Genomic DNA, 15,499 nt, shown 5'->3' on the forward strand with positions numbered 1-15,499 from the left:
TTCAAAGCAGCAAGAAAACGGACAAAGATTATAAGACGCGCATGGTATGTGCCATACTGTTGAGCACTATTCATGACAAAATTTAAAAGTTTGTAAGTACTTCTAATTAACCATGACATGACATGTAACGACCAATTTGTTCTAATTTTAGTTATCATAATTCGTTTCAAGGAATTGAAGACAGACTTTTTAGTGAACTCGTGAAAACAAGCACCTGTCACGCTATTGTTGTTTCGGGGCATCTGTTAATGAAACTTGATGCACCTAATAGAAGTCGCAAAATTAAGGATTCGGAAATATTTTGTTTTACAAATACAATCTGTTAGAGTAAGACCTTATTTTTCTCTGACTCTCTTCCTCTTCCGGTGAAAATACCAAGATGGCCGGCCACACAGCAGGCGATCCCCTCGAGTGCCTGAGTGTAAGTGAGGTTATAGCAACCGGCACGATCAGTTGTCAAAATCAAAATATGTCAGCATTTCCTCCAAACATTTAGAAATGCAACGGACCGATACGATTTTCTTATATGTGCACAGCAGAAATAATATCAATGATGTGGGTGTGGCTACAACGCTAAAAAAAATATAAATGCCATTGTCAGTTGTCATTCTTCAATGTCATTTCAACTGCGTGTGTTGTTTTGTGTCAGCGGCATCCCACGTTACCCATAATTATTACAAGTGACAAAAATGTTGATCAGGTGGACACAATGACAGTCTGGTATTGATAGGGATGCAACAGTAACGTTTTGAAGGCACACTTTGACACTCACTTGACTGGGCGTTGATATAAAGCATTTATTGCATGGATGTTTAGTTGTCCATTTAACAATATTAAAAAAAACCTTCCCGTTTGAATTCAAGTCTACCCTGAAATAGTTTGTGGTTTTCAGGGGAAATTTCTAATCATATCGATAGATCAAGTGAGTTATAAGGCATTATAATACCTACACAGTAGCTTACTCTAGAAAAGGTTGTATTCAGTCCCAAAATCAATCAAGATAGGAATTTATCAAGATTGTGTGTTCGCCAATCAGCAAAAGCAGGTCTTGGTGCATTGCACTTGTATATTTTGCAACACCTATGATGCTGACTTGAATGAATGATACTTGCTATTGTGTCCCCTCAGTTGCACAGTGAATTCTAAACATACTTTAAGCATGACAACAGCTGTCACATTGAAAGTGTCATGTGGTGACCGTATTGAATCCCACATGCAGAGGTATGTGGTATGTTGAATAATTGGTTCTGGAATATTTGGATTATTTATGTAACTACAACATTTGGACTTTATGTAGGACTGTTTTCCAGTGTTATTTCATATATGACATCCTTCATACTACAATCAGATAAACTTGAAAGTTTGTATCAATTAACCCAGTACCAGGGTGTTGTGTACAGAATTCAGATAAGATTTTGAATGTAGCCACCATAATTTTTTCATAATTCAGGTGATCTTCTGAGCCTTTTTCTCTTTGGTTATTATCTGGGTGATCTGGTACTGTACATATTTGTCCAGCTTAGTCATGCCAGTATCTGCTTATGGGGTTGAATTCTCATATATGATCAGTCATAAGTCAGTGCTTAATCTGTGATCTGCACTATAAGTGATCATTTGTTTCAAGTCTGAAATCTTAATTCATTGAGGACCTTAGTCATTTGCATGGCCTGGTTTTATTCTTTCCTCACCACATGAAGCTGATAGGCCTTGATATAAATGAACTACTGTTCCATGTGGCAGTATCCTTGAGTTACCCATGGAAAGAAAAGAAGTTAGAAAATTTTATTCCAGTAAGTTGTTTGAGTTAACAAAATAACTTAGTTCTATCTTTGAATGCTATGCCCGTTTGGGCACAATATTTTTAGCTTTCATACACTGATCACATTTTTTTGCAGAGATATATTTATTATCAATTGTTTTATATTTTGCTTACCAGATCCCCATTGTGTTGGAAAAGGAAGCTGAGCTTGATCAGCAGGGCAATTCTGTCTTAGACTCAGATGGCAAACCCAGGTTTCGTTGTGGCTTCCGCATTGGAGGTGGTATCGACCAGGACCACCATCAGAGTCCTCAGGGATACCCTGATAAAGTGAGTGTTACCATCAGAGTCCTCAGGGATACCCTGATAAAGTGAGTGTTACCATCAGAGTCCTCAGGGATACCCTGATAAAGTGAGTGTTACCATCAGAGTCCTCAGGGATACCCTGATAAAGTGAGTGTTACCATCAGAGTCCTCAGGGATACCCTGATAAAGTGAGTGTTACTTAGTCACACACTTAGTGATGTCCGAGATAACCTGATAAATTGAGTGTTACCCAAGGTATCTCTGAGAAACTCTAATAAATTGAGTGTTACCCAAGGTAGTTCTGAGATACTGTAATAAATTGAGTGTTACCCAAGTTAGTTCTGAGATACTGTAATAAAGTGAGTGTTACCCAAGGTAGTTCTGAGATACTGTAATAAAGTGAGTGTTACCCAAGAGTTAGTTCTGAGATACTGTAATAAATTGAGTGTTACCCAAGGTAGTTCTGAGATACTGTAATAAATCGAGTGTTACCCAAGGTGCAGTTCTGAGATACTCTAATAAAGTGTTTGAGTGTCTACCCAAGGTAGTTCTGAGATACTGTAATAAATTGAGTGTTACCCAAGTTAGTTCTGAGATACTGTAATAAATTGAGTGTTACCCAAGGTAGTTCTGAGATACTGTAATAAATTGAGTGTTACCCAAGGTAGTTCTGAGATACTGTAATAAATTGAGTGTTACCCAAGGTAGTTCTGAGAAATCAATATATTTCAGAACACATGTTAAACACTAAAAACAATACTGAAGTTATTTTGTTGTCTTATGAACATAAACCCTTTTCAAACACAAGGAAGCTTAAGCTGATACCACAAATATGAGTCCCCAGACACGAGGAGGCGATTAAGCTGCCAGGCAGTAGTCCACGTCAAAATGAGACATAATTTTAGGAACCTACCTGACTTATGATTCATATATTAAATCTATCACATTTCACAATGTCTGAAAACACTTATTAAATTTCAATTTATCATATATTATCAGCAGAATTAAAAGTTATAAACTATTTTTACCGCAATGTTATTGAAAAACAGCGATTCTCGGACACATGCTTGACTGGCGGGTCTACAATAACATTGTGAAAGAGCAAAATAACGATGTTTCCAGGAATTCATTAAATAAATTGAATAAACTAATGAATAAAATCAACAACAGCATTCATAAAAGTTGTCAAGCGTACATATAAAATTACTATTTCCATCTTTTTGTGCGATCATGTAATGCAAGTCAAGTCACTGCATCCGTAGTGACATCTCGGCTCTCGCCCGCCTCAATCTTCAAAATTTCGGACACGATGTTTAATCACGAAAATATATACATGAAGCATTTTGTCACAGGTCATAACCTAGCATACGATCACATCCAATAAGTTCCATAATTTACGTACAAGGTAGCGATTTCTTGCTTAATATGTTCAGAATAGCATTATTTTACCCAAAACTTTTGTCTAAATCTGAAGGTTTTCATTTACGAGGGGCCGGTATCCATTGCCGTAATATGATTGGCTGCCTTAGGTCCGTGTCTGATTTTGACCAATCCACGACCCTTATAGCAGACTGTGGGGAAAAGCGTCATTAGAAACCAATCTTTATCCAATAAAATCGCTTCTTACAACTGTAGAAAATACTCTTGGCAAGGGTACAGTGATATTGTTGATGTTCAGAGCTTTCGAGCGATGCCCGACATCAAACGATTAAGCCTCGCATGTTATGCATCACGAAGCTCTCGAAAGCGGAGGTATTTTCCGTTGTTATGTCATGTTACGGAGAGAAAGCCACAGATATCTCGGAAATAGGCGACCATACATATTATTTAAGAAATCTTTTTATAATAATTTTCTGATGACGTAAAAATGAAAATATAAAAAAGAAAGGCGGGCATGTTATCACATGTCACAAATGGAAAAAATGCGCCATAGTTTTTGCTTCTTTAAATTGGTTTTATCTGGGCGTTATAAATGTAAGCTTGCATTTTCATTCAAAAAAACATTTATTTAAGTTGTAGTTGTATTATTTGAATAATATTATAAAAATAAACTTCATATTTATCAACAGTAGGATTAGATCTTTTAAATGGTGTATGGGATGTAGTAGCAATAACGTTTTACAAGCTTATAATTTCCTTCATAAACATAGGCTTCATCTATGACCTCAGGGTCTCTGGGAACTCGGTGTCATGGCAGTAAATGCCTCTGGTTGACTGGTGTTGAAAGAGTTAATGTATGTGGTGGTACCAGCCCTGCTAGTCACTGTACATGCAGAACACATGCTGAACACCTTTTGTTGTCTACCATATATACCTGTGTTTGTGAGCGTAAAACTATGTGTTGTTTCAGGGCGTGTATGTGACGTATATCCATGACAGTAGTCCAGCTTCCCGATGTGGGCTACAGCTCCATGATAAACTTTTACAGGTGAGTGTATAACAGTAATTCTTAGGTTATGCAGGTGAGTGTATAACAGTAGATCTTCAGTTGTACACTACAGGTGAGTGTATAACAGTAGATCTTCAGTTGTACAGGTAAGTGAATACTATTTGATCTTCAGTTGTACTGGGGAGTGTATAACAGTAGATCTTCAGTTGCACAGGTGAGTGTACAACAGAAGATCTTCAGTTATTATACAGGTGAGTGTATAACAGTAGATCTTCAGTTGTATAACAGAAGATCTTCAGTTAATACAGGTGAGTGTATATAACAGTAGATCTTCAGTTGTACAGGTGAGTGTAAAACAGTGTATCTCCAGTTGTATAGGTGAGTGTATAACAGTAGATCTTCAGTTGTGCAGGTGAGTGTATAACAGTAGATCTTCAGTTGCACAGGTGAGTGCATAACAGTGGATCTTCAGTTGTACAGGTGAGTGTATAACAGTAGATCTTCAGTTGTACAGGTGAGTGTATAACAGTAGATCTTCAGTTGTACAGGTGAGTGTATAACAGTAGATCTTCAGTTTACAGTGGTGTATAACAGTTAGTACTGGTGAGTGTATAACAGTAGATCTTCAGTTGTACAGGTGAATGAGTAATATTTGATCTTCAGTTGTACAGGTGAGTAAATAACCACATGTGTTTAACTGTACGATAGTAGATTAAAGCATCATAGTGGATCTTCATTTCTGCAGGTGAGAGTATACGAGTAGATCTTTGCTTCTTGTTGACTACAGTTACGTAATAACTTATACAGGTGAGTTGTCTAATTGGTTAATATATATCGTTCAAGTGAACAGATGCTTAGTTTATCAAATGTATGTGTTTTTCTTTTGCATTTGATAATTACCCTAGTGTCCATTATTGTCTTATGTAGGTAAATGGCAAGGATTTCACGGTCGTCACACACAAGGAAGCCGTGGAGTGTATTCGCAAAAAAGCCTTCCTCAAAATGCTTGTGTACCGTAAAGGAGTCCCACCTCTGCAGAAGTCCCCTGGACATGTACAACCTCAGTTCCATGCCTATCAACAACAACAGCAACAACAACAGCAGCAGCAGCCACAGTTCCAAGGACAACCACAGTATCAGTACTAGTTGTAGCCATGGTAACAGGGGAGGTAATCAAACTTCATGAAACCATCCAAGATGGCAAGTCCATACTATTGTCTTAAATTACTTTTGTCACCAGTCTTTTCACTCTCTAACATGTCCATAACATAAAACCATGAAACATAAGTTTCTCTTAATTACTTTGGCCCTTTTATGACGGGCAAATATGATAAATATGTTTCCTTCCACTGTTTGCATCAGTGTATGCATATAACACTGCTATTTCCTTTCTGTTTAGCATGGTATGGTTTACATGTTTATTAGTGGGATCCATTCTTCTATAATGTTACCATTTAATAGTATTGGTCTGGAAGGCCGAACACTGAATGTCATGGTGGATACTATTTTCCTGATGCATCAAATTCTACATGCTTAATATTTTCTTTTTTTCCCAATAAATTATTGTATCTAACACAAGCCATCTGCACAAGTGATACAAAGTGCTTGTTTGGTATCTTACCTTCTCTGGGGGTGGTGGGGTAGCCTAGTGGTTTAGGCATTCGCTTGTCATGCTGAAGACCCAGGTTTGATTCCCAACATGGGCACAATGTGTGAAGCCCATTTCTGGTGTCCCCCGCCGTGATATTGCTGGAATATTGCTAAAAGCGGCGTAAAACCAAACTCATACATTCACTCTTACCTTCTCTGTAGAGTTTGTGCATCAGTAGCTGAGAATTAGGGATTGTGTTAAGGATGTTAAGGTTCACTATGTATGGACTATATCCGATCCACAGTGTGGGCTCCATATCAGGATTTCATCAACATATCATGTTTAAATATTGAAGCATATTTTAATTTATCCTGTCCACTTTGTTTTAAAACAAGTTTGTTTGGGGATTATATGGGTCCGTGAAAGTTTTTCAGCTCTTACAGGAGTTCATTAGATAACCTAATTTTGGGTGTTCTTGTTAACAATACTACCATGTGCTTGTGAATAGTTGTTGGGGAGGTAGTACATGGTGTAGCAGTATGTGGTATTGGTCATGGAAACCTACTTTGGGATATCATTTATGGGGATATAGAATAATTCAAATTGTGCATATTTTCTCTATTACCCTACCCTAGGGTGACTTTGTGAAACCTTGTTGACACTTAAATGAACTGGTGTAATCTACACATCACATATGAAAGATTTGTTTGATGTTTTTGTATATTTTACTTCTATACCAATTTTATGCTCACCACAATGTGATAGCCTTGTCAATATTCATAATATGTCATGTCTTCCTATTTGACAGGTTTTACGGTCTAAATATTAGAAATTTAGTCAAATGGATTTCAATAGATCTGTGGAATGTAGAATTTTCTAGTTTTAACTTGCTAATCATTGCCCAGTAATATCCTGGTGTAGTTTGGTACAAACATTCCTTGCAGCAATACTGTTATGCACAGTTATGTATTACAGACTTTAGTTAGATGTGTGTGAATCAATTTATTTACAGGCACTATGTGTTTTTGTCATAATATTGAGAATTAATAGGGCTTCTATCGCTTATTTAAAGTATTTTGTATCCAGGTAACAGAGTTCAGTAAGATAGAATTGATGAAATAAATGGATGATTAATGATTCCTATTTAAAATGAAGAGATGATAATTAATAATAATTTTTTTGATACTGATGTTGTGAAATGTTCACCAGGAAGGATGAATGATCTGTGTGATTATGGGCAATACTCAACCAATGTCATCGATGTCATAACTGCTTTCAGACATAAAACTCTGGAATCCAGGAGGATATGGTGCTAATCTGAGGTGAACTGATTGTACATGTGATGTCAGTACTGGAAATACAGTGTTACAATATGGTATAACTGCTATAACATTATGGTAGAACGGTAGTTTAACACCATGGTATATGACTGGAATTAATACCTTGTTGTTCTAATTACCAAATTATCTAGGATTCTTGATCTGCCGTGTTTTGGGTTCCATCTACGAACACATTTACGGGTCACTTGGGGCTTTTTCTATCACATAACTGTCACAGGGTGACAGATCTGAAATACTGTTGATAGCATTGTTTAACCTTCGCTCACCCACACCTGTTTAGTGTTTACAGTATCTATACTTATATGACGAAAACTGGATACAGTATGTAGATTTGATGTACCTTTGATGACTTCTTTGTTATAATGAGTTAAAATTGGTTACAGGGCACTCTGTAACATGTTGATAAATTTACAGGTTCACCGATATAGCTTTCTTATTACACCTTGAGTGAATCCTTCTGGTGTGATATAGGGGATATTATACCCTGTCTTGTCCCTAGTGTCATCACATGTGTCATCAGTGTGGGAGATACGGCATTGATCAAACTGTTTATGAATGAAAGGCTGGCATATAAATGTGATAGACAGCACTGGCTGTAGTCTGTGACTGATGACCTGCCTCTTCCCATTGATGTTATAACCATTATTCTGTTTATAGAAAAATATCCTTTTGGGATTTAAATGCATGATATGATTTCTAGTATTTGAATTTACTTAACTTTTCCAAGAGGCACATGTTGTCTGTTAAAACCAGATATTCAGTATTGGAAATAGTTTGTAGGGAAGTTGTATCCATTGCTTTTCTATACTGCTCATTGTTTGCTTAGATATTATTCAGTTGACAAGGAATATTGGTCTCCATGTCTTTTGTGCAAGAAATGCTCACGAGACAGGCGGTGTTCTGACAGTTGTAGTTTGTAGCGAGAGGCAGTTTGCTGAGTAGAGCTGCACTAACCATGATGGCCACAAAGGCTTCTAAGTTTGAACGCAACACATTCAATGTCTAAATAAGATAAAATATCTATTTCCTAAAGTTTGAAGATAATATCTGTGATTGTCTGTAAGTACCATTCCAAAGTACAGACACACAGCTACACCAGCATCTTGCTTACAGATATATATCTCAAGCAAACTTTGAGTCATATATACTACTCAAAAGTAGTAAAAGAACACTCAATACTTTTGTATTACTGTAGTTAATCTGTCTTGCCATGACGGATCAACAACGGTCATAGACACAATTAGTTGTCAGGAAACTTGTCATCTGCTTCATACTCGGAACACAGAAAGACATATTTATGAGTTACAATAGTGAAGAGTATGTTTATTTTCCTTGCTGAATGATTGACTAGCATTTATTACTGTATATCTCAAATATATATTTACATATTTTGCTATAGGATTGTTGCACTTCATGGTTGTTGAGCTCCACCTGAATCTCACACATGCTTGTTAGTCTGAGTGCCATGCTTGGAGCCACGATAACACAGAGTTGTCTCCCTTTGGATGAAGGTCAAAGTGGTCTGCCCCTGCATTACTGTAGGAGTCATGACTAAATTGTCTGAATAGGTGAATTCCTACTTCAGTGGTCTGAGTGAATAATTTTATTTCAAAGCTGACCATTATGTTTATGTATAAATATCATTCCAAATATTTGAATGAACTGACAAAAGTAACAGTGTAGGAATGATTGTCATGCTACAACCCATAATGTTGGACTGTGAAAATCTCCAACCTGAATTTTAAGAATGGAGAAGTGACGAAGCTGCTCCAGCGTTGCAGATCTTGGCTTAGAAGTTCGGCCAGTATTCAGGGAAGGTGGGAGTTAATTATCCACACCAATTCTGTTGTCCATGATTTTTGTAAAACTATTTCAGTTTACATCTTTATGCTCTATTTTTTACTTTCTAGCTTTGTTTGTGAATGTTCATATTGTAATTTAGATTGAGATTATTGTGATTATTCCCAATATTTATTGATGTGCATCATTGTCTAGTGCTTCTTGATCTTACAAATATACCTCATTGTATAAGCCTTTGGCCTCATACCGGAGACCGTATGTGGGTTTTTTGCCATGTTGGACAAGCTGTTAGGTCCCAGTATCCCATATCATGGTATATGACTAACATGGTGATTGGCTGGTCAAAATGGCTGATTTGTGTAGTTAGTTCTATAAGCTGACTTCAGATCTCTGAACAGTGTGGGTTTGATGGAATGTCTCATCATACTTCTGTCAGTGAAACTTTTGGGTCACAATGGCAAAAACTCTTTTGTGTTGTGCGATTCTTTTATGGCAAGACCATCTTCACGCCAACAAACGCAGAAAATATCAAGAACAATAAGCACTTCAGTTAACCTAAATATAAAAGCTTAAAGGTTTTTTTTAATCCTAAATTTGTTTTTTAAAATACAAACAAGCTTGCAAGAGGTTAAATACTGACATCCTAGCTTGTAGTCCCCTACAGTCGGTTACTGGATGTGTAAATGGTACTTCATACTTATCAGTATCTATGATATTAAATGATCATTCTCACAGTATTGATGAAGTCATTCAAACTGTATTTTCAGCTCTCATTTACATGAAGCCCAGATCTGGTGCCCCCTGCCGTGATATTGCTAAAAATGGCATAAAACCCAACTCACTCACTCACTTACTTTACATTCTGCATTGTAGGTCAGAGAGGTCAGGTTATCTTCGACTCTAAGGCTGCAACTTAGGAATCTGTTTTGGTAGAACCAGCTGAAAATCTTTAGGTGGACATGAAAATATATTGCCCAGATAGATTGGGTAGTTATACTATATTGAAATGTCTATTTTCTAAGAATGTTTTTGGTGACCAGTTACTTTGAACAATGGGTAGGCTGTTGATAGTACCATCACGTGGAAAGGTGAAACACATCACTCTAATAATGAGGATTTTTACGGTCTCCAAGTTCACATGTAAAAAAGCAGCAGCCTGTCAGGTTGTACAGGTCAATATGTTAACATTACATCTTTTCATTATCTTTTTTAAAGCCTTCCATGACATTGTGGATGATTACAAACACCGGGGATTCCATCATGTTGGTTGATGTCATGGTTATCTCCAGCCTACCATTGTTGATAAATAATGGTTCCAAAGGCCATGTTATTAGATTTTCATCCCTACCCACCTTCCTACCAAACGGCCCATCTCACGTCAGTCTATATTAGATACAAAGGTAGCGTTACGTTTTTGTGACGAATTACACAATAAAACCACATCAGACTGTGAAGGACTCGCATCCATCCAACTGGTTACAAGGATGGCTTGATCAGGTGGTGTAAATTGAAAAACAGTCAAAATTACTGTCTCAAAATTGAGACATTTGGATGAAAATCTAATAATTGTGTATCGTGGCCTTATCTTAAAGTACTGTATGCATACACTGCAGTACTTGTCCAATCACAGAACAGGATTGTCAGTATGTGTTGTAGCTGTCTACATCCTCTGTGCAAAGAACACTGTAGCTGGTGAATCTGCAGTGCTGTGGGTAGGCCTTAACATAAATGACAGATGTTGTACGAGTGTCAACACTTGATAAAAGTGCTATTATTAGAAATAATATTTTCTTTTTGACACATGTTTTGTGTACATTGATATCTAGCTAGTCAGAGCCCAGAACAAAGTGCCTCTTAGCTATTTGATTGTAGTGCCTGTGTTGTGACTTGCTGACAGTGTTATTGTATTGTCTTGCTATGTAGCCTGCTGAAATCTGCTTTTAAGCAATAAATATGTTTACATGACCACAGACCTTTGTTTCCTGTACTGTGTATATATATACTTCTTTATTTCCTCCATAAATGAAGATTTACAACAAAGAATGAATATGGATCATGTACAACAGACATAAACATTCGAAAAGGAATTAGACGGATATTTAGAGGGACAATCGCATAGTGCAGAGCGTTTATGCAGGTGGATAGACACTGCGCCCATGTGGAGAATCGAACCCAGGTCCCCGGCACAACGAGCGAACGCCCTAATCAGTGGGCCCCTTACATCCCGACGAGACAGAGGTTGTTCACTAAGTCGTCTCACTCACAGACCTGTGGAGATGCAAGTTACATGCAACTGTTCCTACTTGTAAGAAGCAACCAACTGGATTGGTGGGTTAGGCTCGCTGACTCGGTTGATGCAGGTCAGAGCATTTCTAAAGATTAGTGCTTATGATGTCAATCACCCTTTTGTCTGCTCCAGACTCGATTATTTACAGATTGTGGCATGTAACAACAAACTCACTCTGACAGATGGATAATCTCTATCAATCGATCAATATCAGTACTGCCAAATATGATTTCTTACATTGGAGGCTGATGTGGAGACTTTATTGGAGGCTAAAGGGTGTCTCCATAGTTTCTGGAACTCTGAAGATTCCCTGATGAAGGGTCCAGATTCACCCTGATCTTATACCCTGGTTGTATCAGCATCAGACCCAATTCACTGGTTTCCAAGTCTACAGTATTTTTGGCAATCTCCCAATTTCAGCTGACTTGCTGTGGTATAGCGGAATTACCTTTCAAAGTTCATTCACTGTTTGATGAAGACAAATAACAAGACATTTATACCTGAATCACAGACATTTAATGACCAACAATGCAATAGGGACCAACGTTGATGGTGGCCTTGCCCAATGATGCCAAAGGGACTACTCTGCTGGTGGCCATAGGGCCCAACACCAGTGTTAACAATGCCTTGTAATGCTAGAAGCACTTTATGGCCCAAGACAGTTGTCTATCATGTCCTGTAATGCTACAAGCACAACAGGGCCCAAGACAGTTGTCTATCATGTCCTGTAATGCTACAAGCACAACAGGGCCCAAGACAGTTGTCTATCATGTCCTGTAATGCTACAAGCACAACAGGGCCCAAGACAGTTGTCTATCATGTCCTGTAATGCTACAAGCACAACAGGGCCCAAGACAGTTGTCTATCATGTCCTGTAATGCTAGAAGCACAACAGGGCCCAATACCAGTGTCACTCATGCCATCTAATGCTAGAAGCATAATAGGGCCTATCTCTAGTATCAGCCATTCCCTGTAATGCTACATGCACTATAGAGACCAAGACAGTTGTCAATCATGGCCTGTATTGCTAAAAGCATAACAGGGCCTAACACTAGTGTCAGCCATGCCCTGTAATGCTACAAGCACTACAGAGACCAAGTCAGTTGTCAATCATGCCCTGTTGTGCTTCTAGCACCAGCCATGCCCTGTAATGTTAGAAGCACAACAGGGCCCTATACAGTTGCCCTGTAATGCTAGAAGCACTGTATGGACCAATTCTAGAGTTGACCATGCCGTATTATGCCACAAGAATATTATGTTTGGTGTTAGGCATGGCAAAATCCAGAGTGACCATTAGTTAGGGTGGCTGTGCCCATGGTTACCCCAGTCTGAAAATAAGGCACTTCTTTAAGCAAGCTTCGCCTTCTCTCCATCCTTCTTTCTGCCAGTCTGTCCTGTGCTACCAAATTATCACCTTTGACACACCGTAACCATGGCAACAGCACACAACCAGTTTACACTTTGCGTATTAAATTTACAAGTCATTTGTACAAAAATATCACCAATATGACCTAGACAAGGACAGTCAGTGAGCAGAAATAATCACAACAATTTGTAATAGCACAAAACATTTGAGGATTATTTTTCACATCTTATTTTTGATTACATGTAATGAAACTTTCTGAGCACTATACTTCAAAATATCTGGGAACAACAAACATAACAATAAACATTTTGGAACAATTTATCACTTGAATTATTTTTGATTTCCAACAGTGATCACAGCATTTGAAGAGCTCTACTTGAATACAACTACTGAATGTATAACTGCATAACAAATATTCCATGCCTTATCCCTCTAGAATAGCAGCGTTCACCTTAGCTTCAATTGTAGGGGAACATAAAATGCACAACATGTTCCATCAGCCCAAATTCTGTGATCATTACCTCACCTATGTCATTACCTACACATCCTTTCTGTAACTACAAAGACATCACAATGTTTATTTTATTGAGAACACTCATTGATCTTCAGTATTATAATTGTCTGATGTTGAAGTACATTTCAATCTTCGGGCATTCCAATCACCTTCAGCCAAAATATTAATGACCTATGTCATACCATATGATATGGTACATGCAAATTTCTTGCCTCTATCAACTGGATAAATCATTGTAAGGTTCTTGTCTTATAACACTATAAAGCATTGTAAAGTAGTTATCAGTATGTCCGAATAGTTTTGTTTTTGAGGGGATCTGGTATCCATAGTAACATGACTTACTTTGGGAATAGGCATAGTTGTATACAAATGTTGATGAGCTCACAAGGCTATTATGTACAACATATCTTAACATATGAGTGAAGAAACGATGGAACAACAGCATCCATCTGTTAGACAGACACAGTACAATAATGCTTTGTCTTAAAATCAAGTAAATTTACAGCAGTACAAGATCCAGTTTCTAAAACAACTGTTAGAAACAAATAGCCAAAGTCTAAAAAATCTCTAAAAGAAAATGTCTAACTTTGGAATGTACAGCATAAAATAAACAAATCTGACAACAAAATGAAATACTAAACATAGCACTGTAATGAAGTTACAGAGGAGCACTTTCCGCTGTGGGGTGGGGAATAGCCAGTACAATGCTAGACCTGATATGGCATCCAAGGGTAGGAGTTCTTGGACTGAGTCGTATTCACTGCAAAGAGCTATATATCCCCATACTACATGGTGTATAACCACACCGTAGCACATACATAAGCAATGACCATCAGCTGATGGGTATATTTCTGTAAAAGATGATATCTAGGCTCGCACCTAGATTAAAACACATGAGATGAAATCTACAATGCTGAGTAACTGCTTCCATAGAGACCGTATCCATTGACAACAATTTTCTCTTCTATATCACACAACAGCCAATGTTTTAACTTCCTCCCAGGAAATCTTGTATAATATAATTCATATTTGAATGCTTTGTTATTGGAACATCAAGGGCATTATAAAAAATGGAATATATTTCTCCTAATTACTTTTATCTTTCACTGTCTTTGTTTCAAAAAGAAAATCGATTTAAGTAAATGTGTGTATTCTATATACGGTATAGAGCTGCTCCTCATGTGTGACCGGCCTGTGTGTTGCATTGTGGGATGAGTGTGTTACTAGGGAGATACACACAAACCACTACCCTCATCTCACATCTGTGTAGTAACATTGCTCATCTACCAATTACATTAGCATTTGCAACAGAAACAAGAAAGTACCTCAATACCTAAGTATGATTAAAAGGATGGAAATGATAACATGAACAAATTGATCCTTGACAAAAGTCTAAAAATGTCAATAAAGGAGTACTAAGAACCCATATATTCTATAAAAAAAGTAATTAACAAAACAACTTTTGTTAACAGAATTTTGCAAATTGCATTCACCAAAATGAACAGTTAATTCTTCTTGCAGTAGTGGACTGTTAAGCATATATAAGTGGACACTCATATTCAATACTAAAACTCAAGACATCGAACAGGACATTGACTATGAGGACGAACATCACGGGGTTAATATTGCAAAACTCTTGGACGGCATCAGCAACCAAAGAAATGATGTTTACAAGTATGGATAATTCAGCAGTGCCTTAATATGAAAGGAAAATTGTTCAAGTATTTCCCTTAAAGAAAGACAATGGAAGAATCTCAAAATTCTAATAACCGGGATCCCTAATAAAATGCTTTGTAAATATTGGAAACAAATTGCTCAGTTTCAACCCATCATTTCTCTGATTGTTCACAAATGAATACATTTCTGAAACATTGACACAATGCATTAGGAATGATACATGTACATATGTCATTATGAATGTAGGCATGGAAATATGAGTGGATATCATGTGTAACATGTGGTTGTATACGCAATGTTAATGCACCCCCAGGCAACACACTGACATGTCAACAATGTGAATACATCCAATGCAATACGTGGACATGTCAACAACGTGATGTCCATGTCAACAATGTGAATACATCCCAATGCAATACGTGGACATGTCAACAATGTGAATACACCCCCATGCAATACGTGGACATCAA

At 37.4% G+C, this 15,499-nt stretch overlaps 1 protein-coding gene across 1 annotated transcript; it reads left to right on the plus strand.

Moving 5' to 3' along the window:
• Positions 1–242: 242 nt before the first annotated feature.
• On the plus strand, positions 243–11,157 carry LOC124265597 (tax1-binding protein 3 homolog). The gene is made up of 4 exons (XM_046700381.1): positions 243–421; positions 1,937–2,089; positions 4,416–4,493; positions 5,382–11,157. Exons 1-4 carry the CDS (start codon positions 380–382, stop codon positions 5,598–5,600), a joined length of 492 nt encoding a protein of 163 aa, XP_046556337.1. The 5' UTR covers positions 243–379; the 3' UTR covers positions 5,601–11,157.
• The last annotated feature ends 4,342 nt before the right edge of the window (positions 11,158–15,499 follow it).

The sequence above is a fragment of the Haliotis rubra genome, unplaced genomic scaffold (genome assembly GCF_003918875.1).
Source record: "Haliotis rubra isolate DU_JTF1 unplaced genomic scaffold, ASM391887v1 Scf986, whole genome shotgun sequence".
NCBI classification, from domain to species: Eukaryota; Metazoa; Mollusca; class Gastropoda; order Lepetellida; family Haliotidae; genus Haliotis; species Haliotis rubra.